The sequence below is a fragment of the Catharus ustulatus genome, chromosome Z, assembly GCF_009819885.2.
Source record: "Catharus ustulatus isolate bCatUst1 chromosome Z, bCatUst1.pri.v2, whole genome shotgun sequence".
Classification (NCBI taxonomy): Eukaryota; Metazoa; Chordata; class Aves; order Passeriformes; family Turdidae; genus Catharus; species Catharus ustulatus.
In genome coordinates, this window is record NC_046262.2 from 35092846 (window position 1) to 35104821 (window position 11976).

Sequence of the window (11976 nt, forward strand, 5' to 3'; positions counted from 1 at the left end):
TAGTCTTATATTCATGAGATCTGGGAGTCATTGTATTTACCTTATCCAGTAGAGCTGAAATTTATATTGATTGTATGCAAACAGCATGCACCATTAACCAAGTGCTACTTCCACTGAAACGTTTCTGTTTAGTAGTGGGAAATAGCAGGTATCAATGCTTATATTGTAAATGCAAATACTGGACAAGAACACTTTACAGTTATTGTTTTTCAATGACAAAAACAATCCTTACCTGTCAAATTAGCTAGAGAATCATGCCAAACAAACCACAGCACCAGAGAAACCAAGAATATTGTGCACTGAACATCTTTTCATACAATCTTCAAGAGTATGGTATAACTTTTCCCTCATGTGTTAGTCAACAACTTGGTCCTTCCACTTTATAGGCAGTTAAAACCTGCAAGTTTTAATAGCACAACAGGACAACTGCTGAAGTATTGCTGATCATTTCTTTAAAACGTTTTTGTTGTAAGATCTGAAGTATACAGTTCCTTCACATATTTAATAGCCTGATGAAGACAGCTTCATCAGCCTAAGAACAATACTTGATTCTAAGAAATTTCTGCATCAGCATGGTGCCAGGGGGAGCCTTGTTCTATCATGGTGATACAAGAAAATCTAAAACCACTTAAGAAATGCAGTAGAATAAAATTAGTGCAAATTTTCACTACCATGAACTTAATTTTGCTCACCTAAAAAAAAAGTAATTTTACTCTCTGAAGAACAAAGAACTTTCATTACACGCATTAGGACATGTTAAATGTGACTATGATATGTTACAACAGGCACAATTTTTGAGGCAATACATTCACAGTATCACAATTTATGTCAATGTAACTCACAGGCATATCTTGTTTTGGGTAAATATTTCACCAAAAGTTCAGTGTGTGCTGGTCAGAAGTCACTAGATGGTTAGTCCTTACATGCAAACAAGTCTATATACACTAAAAATTCATGACTTCTGCAGAAAGAAAGCAGGAAATCGGCAATCTCAACCACAGGTACTACATGGGCACAAACTCAAACAGCACACAGAAATCCAAAGACTAAGCACTAGAGAAAAAATATATTATTTTCATTTTTGTTGCACAACATATTGATGCCAAGAAAAACAACAATTAAGCTCAGCTACTTCAGCCCAAGAAAGAGTTTGGCTTGAGGTTAAAGTCTTTCAACTTCCATGAGGTAGAATACAATCAAGTATCTTCTTTCCCAGAATATATTAAGCAGGACAAATCCAATTTAGTTTTTAAAGCTGTTGAAAACTCTTTTGATAGTAGTTCATGAAGAGATACTCTGTCATGAGAATATACCCAATTCCGTCCAGTCCAGTCATAGCGCTTGGGCCCACTAGAAAAAAAACACAATGAAACATCACACACTATGTAAGTACAGATTATTTCAGGAGACCTGCTGGAAGCCTATATGCATAATGTATGCCACAGAGTGCTCAGGAAAAGGAACAGATAGCATGGAGAACATGGGTGGGCAGTCTGAGGAAGTGGAGCAGAAAAGGCCTGATATGCCAAGAACTACTGAGCCATCAAACATGTATCTGAAAGGTGACAAGATACATCCATCACTCCTAGGGGAGACAAGCACTTTTCCTTCCTGCTTTTGGCACTGATTTCCCCACAATTTCTTCCTTTATCCCATTGCTCCCTCACAGATATAATTTTTTTGCACATAAAAATCACAATAGGTATTTGTATAATTCTGAATTAATGCCACTGATTAGTTCTTGCAGATGTTCTAAGCACAGCAAAGCACAAATAATTTCATTTTAGATGCAACAAAATACAGTAATTTCACGATTACAAGCTGCACTGATTATAAGCCGCACTTCCCGGGGTGTTGGCAACATTTGTTTTACCTCCATAAATAAGCTGCACTGGATTGTAAGCCGCATTTTCGTTCGCAGTGAGGATCCGCGTGCAACTTTCACAAAATGGCCAATTAGTAACAGAATCACGGGAACGCGGGGTTTACTGGCTCGGGGCTGTGCGGGCTCGGCCCGGCTTCCCCTGCCGCGGAGCTGCCCCGGCCCAGCTCGGCCCCCCTCCCCTGCTGGGGAACGGCCCCAGCCTGGCTCAGCTCTCCCCTCTCCCACTGCGGAGCTGCCCCGGCCCGGTTCGGCTCCCCCTGCCCCGCCCCCGCTCCCCTGCGGCCACTGGGGCGGCCCTGGCCCTGCTTGGGGCAGAGCGGGTTCGGCTCAGCTTGGGGCTGCTGCATGATCGCATTTCCAGCTGGCAAATTTCTGAACCATTTTTCATATATAAGCCGCTCCGGAATACAAGATGCACTTCTGGGTTTGGACCAAATTTCTGAACTATTTTTCATATATAAGCTGCTCTGGAATACAAGCTGCACTTCCGGGTTTGGACCAAAATTTTAGTCAAAATGGTGCGGCTTATAAGCGTGAAATTACTGTAATTTAGCCCCTGAAAGCAAATATATTGGCATGTGGGAGACTTATAACTAAAACGCTATTATATTGTTGCTGGCTTGGTTTTTCCAGGTCTGCATTAAGTATCAAGAAAGAAACTTGAACATACAGGTTCTACTCCCTGCTATCCACCCAGTTTTCCACATGTCAAACGGAAGAGTGATTGAAAGGTACTCACTACTGTTAAAAAAGCTAAACAAAGAAAACAGAAAGGAATGAAATGGCCATCTGGGATAAACAGAGAAACCCCTGATCTTGTAGGACATATGCCTTGGAACTCAGTCAACATGCAAAGTCTGCTAGAAAACAGACTATACTATGCATAAATAAGAACAGTCTGCAGGTTCTCTTGCTACAAGCATAAACACTGATCTGAACCTTGACTATCCTGAGTTACAACAGTCAAATGATAAACTTTCCAACCATTAATCAATGTATGAGAAGTTACAAAGGCAAACACAAATCCAGGTCACTTTCACTGAAATCCCACTGTCTGCATAAGAAGTAGTAACTGAATCAGAGTTATGTGCTCCAGTTATTTTACTAAGTACTTCTTACTTCACCTCTGCAGCACTTCACGTTTATACTCTCCTAAATCAAGAGATGGAATGGGATCTTGTCATTCATGAAAATCAGGTTAAGACAGACCATTTAATCAATGACAAATAAATATGTATGTTATTCGAACTGGTTTTGAATGTTATGCAGTAAATATCAGTGATAAGGTTAGAATATGAAGCACCTTCATAATAGAAGTATGACTCTCCAAAACACTGTACAAATGTGACTTTCAAATTAATAGTTTAAGCAAAGATCTGGTGAATTCTATAAATTGCCTACCAAGCTAAATATAGATTAAATGTGTTTCTCATGGAAAGTCAGCATATGTTTCAACCATAAGAGGAAATAATTAAAATACCACATTAAGGTATTGATAATACTCTGTAAGGTTAAGAGGTCTTTTCAGTCAGGAGCTACATTAAATTACTGCAATCACACTGCTGCCAGGTTGCACACATCCCCTCATGCCCTTTTTTTGTAACTGTCAACTAAATGAAGTTTTCACTTAGGTGCACAGATACTCAATAGCAAACAGATGGCAAAAAAAAATTCCAAGAAAAATGTCTCCCTTGGGATATATTCTTAAAGACTAAAGGCCAAAATTTACTGTAAAAATGCCCCAAAACATTCAATGGAAGCAATTACTGGCAGCAACATTTGCTTCTTTGACTTCCCACCATACTGCAGTTAAGAAGATGACAGCTCAGATCATACAGTATTTGCTAGAATTGCATTTCAGAAGTTAGGAAATAAGTGAACACATAGCACCATGTTCCAGAAAATAAAACTGTTTATCTAATACCAGTTAAGAGAGTATAAAAAAAAAAAAAATTAACTTTTTTCCTCAAACTCCATATTCTGGAGCATGTATGTCTTAGCTCAACTAGAGTTAAACAGAACAGGAATTATTTGAATTTTAGTTTTCATAAAGAGATGCCAGTGACACAAAAATCTTACAGGCTGGTTCCTTCATCAGTAACCCAGTAACCCAGTCCCTGGCTTCTTTTCCAGGGACAGTGGCAGAGAATAAAGATTTTGAGCGGGGAGAGCTACAGCATTTTCCTACTTATCTGGCTGCCCTCCCTGCTGAAACCAACCAGAAAACCTGGAATGGACCAAAACACAGCATTAGAAAAGGCAGAGGAAGCAGCTAGCTAAGGCTCCTGTGCAGTACAGATGCGTGACAAAAACAACCAGTGTGGGCATAACATAAACATATAAAGCAGGAAATCCCACAAGCTTAAAAGGGAAGGAGACACCCTGTTTAAAACACAAAGAGAGGTTTAGATGATGACATCACCATCACCCTTTTCCCAACTGAAGCTTTGTTTGTTTCTTTTTAATCATTGCTGGTTCTATTTCCTATGAGTAAGCTATATTCCTGTAGACAATGGTTTTGGGCTGAAACGGTGTATGAAAATTCTTTGTTACACATTTCCTGTATTAATTAAGTACGCCAATAATACTGCAGTATGCCCCGAACCCCCATACCAAATCATTATTGAACATTCAGATTATATCATGTTTTGAGAACATACAGAGTAGAAGGGCTACTTATGAAAAGAATATTACACGATCATGCCATGCTATAAATAAGGGGAATTACATTTCCACCTAGTCTGCAGATATTACGTAACTAACTTACCTAGTGGGTGAGGACAGCCAAATCTGCCGGTTTGGTGTTTGCTTATTGATTACATACGTTCCCATGTCTCCACCCAGTTTAACTGTTAGTACTCCACTCTTAAAAGACAAAAAAAAAAAAGTGAGATATAAAAAATTTGTATCCTGTAATTTGACAACAATTACTTCATCTGCAGTGGCAGAAACTTACATACCCGTACCAGATTCTCAACCATCTCCCAAACAATAATAGCTAGGAGAATGATCATTACACACTAAAAATGTAAGATAACACTTAGCTTATCTTTGAGTCTGATCTTTACTTTAAACCTTCTGGTCAGAATTTGATTTTAGTGTTTGTACCATTCACAGTGGTACTACTTAAATAACACTCTTCAGCTCGGACCTGGCATCTTTAAAGGACGAGATTATTGCAATTCATTTTGCAATGATTAAAACATCCAATAACGCTTTTGCAGAACTGGTGTGGTTCAAAGTCAAGAGGCTTTATGTGTCATTGCTAGATTTCTGAGCCATGCAATTTTACCTTACTTTACTTCAGTAACTGTAACAGTTTAACAGGGAACAAACAATTTTTTTCTTGATAATTCTGACTCATACCTGAAAAAATGTTCAGTTCTAAATCCCATGATCCTCATTTTCCATGAGACTGGTTTTGCTTTGGTTATGCTGCCTTTAGACGATTATCCTAGTGAATATTTATTTTCTCTTTCTTGCTCAAATTTCTTACTGACAACATGATTCATGTTTCTTGTAACTGACAAAAATATTTTCTGTTCTAACTTTAAGAGTGAAAAAATAACAATATTTGGACTAGAGTTGCTCTAATGGTGATCTGAATTATACCAATTAAAAAGGGAGATGTTTCTATAGAATGCAATGTGATGATTCAGTAGTAATTTATTTAGTTCACAGTATCTCAAATATTTCAAGCCCCATAGCACAATAAAGCTTCTTTAAGGGTATCATACTTCTCATGTTTTAGTCAGAAGATACTACTAGAGCTAGCTATCATTGCCAGGGCTATTTGCTATGCATAAACACTCACTATGGGGAAAAATACTTTCAGGTATGAGTATCTACTGCTTGTCAACATACTGTGTAGCATAAGCAGCAACTCAAAGCTTCCTTCCCCTACAAAGTAACTCAGTGTTACTGGCTGCTGACGTATCTCAAGTATCACCAGGCATAAAGTAATCCTCTCAGCATCTGATTTTCTACCCTAGTTTCCATGCTGTTTCTGTGCTTAAGGCATTTATATGTGACCAAAACAATAAAAATAAAAGGGTCTCCTGGTTAAAAGTCCATCAGGTTTGTCCTACCAGTTACTTCTACTGGTCAATAGTACAGTGCATAGAAGGATAAGAACACGCTACTTCTCTGGTTGTCAGAACTTCAAGTTTTTCATATCTCAGTGATCTTGGAATTGTAGAGATACAGCAGAGTAAGAAAAGGATGAAGGATTAGGCCTGCATTCTTCTATGTGGTTTGCAATGTCATATTAAGTACTCAGCACATTGTGTTATATGATGTTACATGTTTGTACAGAAATAAATATATAGGTAAATATATGTATAAGTATGTAAGTAAATAGGTTTTCAAAGAGTTAACAAAAATTATACTACTATTTATACCATGTATCAGCTGTTAAGAGAGTACTGTTTCTCTATCCTTGCAAAGTATAGAGGCTAACCTCTGCTGTGTCGAAAACACTTCCTCATACATTTTACAGTACTTCTGAAATACTAGAAAATGTAACTTGAATTTTTTAAGAACTTAAATTGCAAGATACTTTTACCATATTGTAAAAAATACTGCTGTACTTTTTTGTACTACTCGATGAATGTTCGTTAGTTCCCTGTAACAAAAATATTCTCCTAAAGAGATTTATTTTCCTGAACACAAAGATATAAATTGCTCAGAGCAATCACAGTTACAAGAGGCACAGCAGACCTTCATCACATTTGCCACCTTGTGGCTTCCTGCAGCACTGACCCTGTTTATTTAGAATTAAAACTTCGGCTATTTAACCTTCTGTTTTCAACAGAAATAACAGCATTGTCATCATTGTCATCATCCTGTCAATATAGTAAAGGGCCACTAGTAAAAATTAAGATGGAAAAGTATTACCTCTTGAGCTACACAATCAATGTCAAACACAATCCACCATACAGTAGATGGAGAAAAAATTATGACATGGCTCATCAGCTTAACATAATGAAGTATATAAGAATACTAGAGAGGTAAATTTCAACCATTGCTAATTTTTGTCCTAGGATAATTACATCAGGTAATAGTGCTGATATCCTAAAACATACTGAAGAGTAATGGTTAAACTATGCTTTCTACCAGAAAAGCAATTAGCTGCAACATTATCTATGTACTAATTAAAGCAACAAGTAGTATTTGCTAAACGGAAAGCTACTGGCAATATATTATTTTATATCCCAGCTATCAGAAATACAGAACTAAAATTATGATGACAAAGCTACGCATAAGGAAACAGAAAACTACAGACTTGTTTTGGTTTTATATTTTGCACAGAGAAACCCCAGCTATCTGATCCAACATCCTGGAGCACAAAACCGTAACTGACAGCGCTAGGAGAAAGCAATCTTGTTGTGGCAAGACATGAAGAGGGAGTAACAGCTGTGTGACCTCAAAAAACTGTAGTATTGAAAGACCTGTGTAGCAGACGGTAGTGTGGGGACTACCAGCACTCTTCTCCAACGACAGCTGTAACACACAGATCACTTCAGGAACTGATATATAAAAACTAGTAAATTCCCTATACAAATAAAACAGACAGTTTTAATCTGAGTCGTCGCTCCTGTAAAAGAATTTGGGTGGCTGATTACTGAAGGCTCCAGTCATATAATGTCTCCTGTGACAGTAGCCTCCTCTTCACGTGTGCTCTGGTCTCATTACTGCAAAAACCTATCCAACACTGCATCCTCCTGTTGCTTCTCTCCACCACAGACTGTCATCAGTAAAGCCAGGTTAAACATACACTACACCTGGTTAAGATAAATGCTGCTTATCTGTATTCAGGGCAATCAGAGAAACTGCTTTAACAGTTACATATGATGTACTATGCCACGTAGGCCTACTGCTCTAGAATACACCAGAAGGGAACTGATTGCTATGCCAGATATCTATACCTGTTTAGGAAAATTTATAGACCAATGTGAAATTAGAAAACAGTTTCCATCTCCTCTTGTGCTTATTTATTATTCTATCTTTCTCTAAACGTGAAAAATTTTAAATCCCTAAATCACACAACAGTATGCATTACTTTTCACCAAAACTGTTGCCCCAGTCAGTACACAATAAAGGTGTAAAAACTCACTGCATTTTCAGTGTCAGCACTAAGGTGACTAATTTAAAATTCTCCCTTAAATAATAGAAAAAACCCCCAAACACCCTACAATAATCACAGTGGTAACATAACGTTTGAAACATACCCCTAAAGAGACATCATAATCTTCTGGGGTAAAAGGTTTATCTGTCAGGTCCTCAAAGAAATCTGCTAAGGAATCCAGTGTTTCTTCAGCCAGTTTCTCATAGGTGGTCTCATCTAAAGAACTACAAATGACATAAAAGTCCACAATTTGGAGGAAAATTAGAAGACAACATTTTCCCTATAATAAAAACATACCAAGACCATGACTGTGGATGAAACTATAACCATGAAATGATCTTATAAAACAAGTACTCTCTTTTCTTAAGGTGATGTAGGCAACAATCCACCTTATAAATGCAGGTGAAATTTTGAAATTAATTGTTATTAGAGATCTCTTAACTGATGAAAAGGTACTTACTTCCTTAGATATACTAACCCCCATTTAGTAAACAGCATCAAATTTCAATATAAAGCATTCTCATAAAACGACTTTTTGTAAGAATTGGTTAGTTTTCAACTCCACAAAGAGAGACAAAAGTATGTCCTGTTTAGACATATATGTCATCTGACTCTACAAAACTTGCTGTAGGCCATACACAGTTTAGAAATGTCATTGTCACATGTCACATTTATGCACAGCATTTGTTTGCTCAACTGGAATTACCCACGCAATTGGCAATTAGATGTTATTTAAACTATGTTATGAACCAGCACTTATGAATTACAGTCTTCTCCAGAGAGTCTCAAAGCACCCTTGTGGCCATTACGTAAGGCTTAAAGCACCTGTGAAACCACTTCTCTTTTCCTCTTCACTGGAACAAAGTGTAGAACAGTTTAATTAACCAAATGTAATTTAACCACATAAGTTGTTCCATCTCTATCAGTGTCACCTTTAAACTGAATGTTTAAAGGGTCTCCCTACTAACAAATAAATCCAGTAAAATAATCTCAATTTTTGTCAATGCTTATGGCAATGAAAGAGTTACTATGGGCTGAATATATATTAGTTGGTAATAGAAACCAAATATTTTTAGAAAGTTTCTTATCTAGTAACTGAAATATGCTCTATGCCACTTATGTGAAGGACACCACAAAATGTCTTGGGGCATGGAGAAGACAAAGCCTTTGGATTGGGCAGGATTCATGTACTGGTTCAGGGTCCACTTCAGGCACTTGAAGGCAAGCGCCACTTCAAACATCTGCACAATCCTTTACCGTGTCTCCAACGCAGAAGGGGAGAAGTCCAACAGATGTTGTATTACCTCCTCTGAGAACAAGCAGAGATTTCACATCCTCTGGCACATGCGAAATGGTGCTAGACACCTGAGTTTAGGTACACAAGTTACGTGCTAAGCAACTTCCCAAATTCACACAAAATGCTTTTAGCTGAAATCGTAGCTGTCCTCTACATCAAATCAACGTTACATTACTTTGGTAGTGTTAGTATGTATATAAGTTATTCTAAAACACATAACCAATATTTTAATATTAATATATCAAAATGTATTTTTTACCTTGTGTCACCCACAGTTCCTGCATTTCTCAAATTCGTGAACCAAGCAGTCCTACTCTTCAAATCTGAAGAAAACTGTAATTGCTGTTTAAAGTAAGAAGAATCAAATGGAATAAAAATTAAAATGTAAGGAATTACAAACTATGTATTTATCATATAAATTAAACTGCTCCTTGAAATCCTTTCCATCCTCAAGTAAAATGTTCCTATTCAATATCACAGGGTTAATATGGAAGGAATTCTAACTTTTTTATTGCTCTACCACAGAATTACCGAGCAACTTCAGACAATTAAATGGCTTTGGCTCAGATTTTCCTAAGTATCCACTACTCAAATGCTGCACTACCAACAACACGTGTCTCTCTGCTGGAAGTCAGGAACGTAAGTTGAAACAAACACAAACCCTGAACCTTCCTTACATATAAAAGAGCCAGAACCACTTCAGATTCCAGATTTCCAAATTATGGAAAAGCTGTGTTGCCACACCAGCAGTATCAGACAAAGGAATCTAATGGGAAACCCCGACGAGGGAAACCAATATAAGTATGAAAAGAAAGCTAATCCTGGCCACAGTAGCAGAATTACTCATGCTATCCACCAAGAAAGGAAGATTGCATGATTTCCATTTTTTTCCAACTGGCACTGAACATTCGGTTTAATGGCAGAACACCACTCATGATTACCTTCTGCGTACTCATGCAAGGTTCTGAAAACTTCGCACTGAGTTGAAAAGCACGTAACATTTGCAAAGGAGCTATGTCAGCCTCTCTTCAAGCACAGAAGAGAAAAACGCAGGCCGATCTCTCCCAATGTGGTGTGACATTTATCTGCAGGCATTATCAATGACCAGTGAGTTGTCTGTTAGTCCAAAACCACGACACAGGTAGAAAGGTCAGAACTCAACACAACGGTGTAGACAAACAAAACACACCACGGTGCCTACATGTCTGACGGCACCCCTTACCCTACAGCATTTTATACACGCTTAGAAGCAAAAGCTACAGGACCACGAGCACGTTCAGGCTCGATCCAGGCTAAGAGGCTCTAATTCCATCAGTGTACCATACTCGGTTTGTGACAGGAGGTTGCCAAAAGCGCTGCCAACAGCGCTGCCAGCACCAGCCTCCGCGTACCACACGCGGCTGAGGGGGCCAGCACCGCCTCCTGCGCCCGGAGAGGGGCGGCGGACGAGCGCCCAGCTCCCGTGAGCGGCAGCTCCCGAGGCCCGGAGGGAAGGAGAAAGTCGAAGGCAGGCGGGAGACACGGAAGGAGGGAGGGGTCTGGTTTGCCGCGGGCTGACACGGACCTGCTCAGAGCCGGCAGCCGGCTCAGGAATCCCCGCCTGCCGCCCTTCCCTCCCCTGCCCGCCTGCCCCAGCCGGGCTCGGCCGCGGCCGCCCCGCCCGCCGCCGCGCAGGCCGCGCCTCGCCCCGGCCGTCCGCCCGCCCCTCGCTCACCGTGTTGCGGCCGCTGCCGGCGGCGGCTGTGCCCGCCCTCGGGGCGCCCCCGGTGTCGCCGCAGCGCCGCGCCCCCGCCGCCGCCGCCCGTCCCGCGGCGCGCACAGCGCCCGCCGCCCCCGCCCGCCACATGGCGCCCGGGCCGCTGCGGAAGCGGCGGGGCGGGGCCGGGCCGGGCCGGGCCGGGCCGGGCCGGCGCGCTCCACCGCCCCCCCGCGGCGGCGCGAGGAGAGCGGCAGGGCCGCGCGGGCCGGGCCTGAGCGCGCTTGTTGGGGCGCGCGGCTGAGCTGAGGAGAGGAGCGGAATGTGCGCGTTTCCTCTTCTTCCAAGCCCTCGCTGGCTCCAGCGACCTCAGAATTAATCAAATCCAATTGCTTTGCTACCGAGGCAGCACAGGTGTACCGAGCGCGGTCTGTCTGCCCGGCAAGGCTTTGGAGGCGGCGACGGTTTCCCCGGTTCCAGCCTTATCCCGGTGTCCTTCCCCCGGCACTGGCACGGCTGTCCCTAGGAAGCAGGCGCTGGGCCCGGTGTGCTGCTCAGGCGCCTCTCGGGGAGATCTCGACCCCGACGTGTTGTAAGGATAAGAGGCTGCGGCGGCCATTTAAGGCTCTGAGCGCCTTCATCGCTGCTGCCCTCAGAGCCGGCAGGAATCGCTCCTGGGTGCCCGGGTCTCTGCCCGCGTCCGCTCGGGAGAGGAGCTGAGGAGGCGTACAAGAAGCTGGAGCCTGGGAGGAATAGCAATTAACCGCCACAGTATTCACTCAGGGACCCGTTCTAGGACTATTTTATGTGACAGGAAGTATTCTGATCTTCGTCCTGCAGGTAAAATGTTTCGCTGAGCCAGTAAAGGGAAAATAAAGCGCATAATTTATCACTCCTGACATTTTCCACTAAGTTACATAAATGCTGGTGTTACCATACAATGTGAAGATGTAGAGTCTCAGCCAGACATG

At 41.2% G+C, this 11976-nt stretch overlaps 1 protein-coding gene across 2 annotated transcripts; it reads right to left on the bottom strand.

Annotated features, from left to right (window-relative positions):
- Positions 1-430: 430 nt before the first annotated feature.
- Positions 431-11155, bottom strand: FXN (frataxin). 2 transcript variants are annotated; one of them, XM_033085902.2, is made up of 5 exons: positions 11024-11155; positions 9569-9651; positions 8116-8236; positions 4653-4750; positions 431-1350 (listed from the first exon to the last, which is right to left on the bottom strand). In XM_033085902.2, exons 1-5 carry the CDS (start codon positions 11153-11155, stop codon positions 1197-1199), a joined length of 588 nt encoding a protein of 195 aa, XP_032941793.1. In that variant the 3' UTR covers positions 431-1196. The 2 variants fall into 2 exon arrangements, with proteins under 2 accessions (XP_032941793.1, XP_032941794.1); XM_033085903.2 differs by lacking the exon at positions 11024-11155 and adding an exon at positions 10251-10342.
- Between the last annotated feature and the right edge of the window lie 821 nt (positions 11156-11976).

Excerpts from the sequence above, each read along its gene's own strand:
- FXN (XM_033085902.2), bottom strand. The coding sequence starts at position 11,155 with ATGTGGCGGGCGGGGGCGGCGGGCGCTGTGCGCGCCGCGGGACGGGCG. Across the intron at positions 9,652-11,023 it reads CCGGCAGCGGCCGCAACACG|CAATTACAGTTTTCTTCAGA; the intron begins GTGAGCGAGGGG and ends TACTTTAAACAG. Across the intron at positions 8,237-9,568 it reads GGAACTGTGGGTGACACAAG|TTCTTTAGATGAGACCACCT; the intron begins GTAAAAAATACA and ends TGTCATTTGTAG.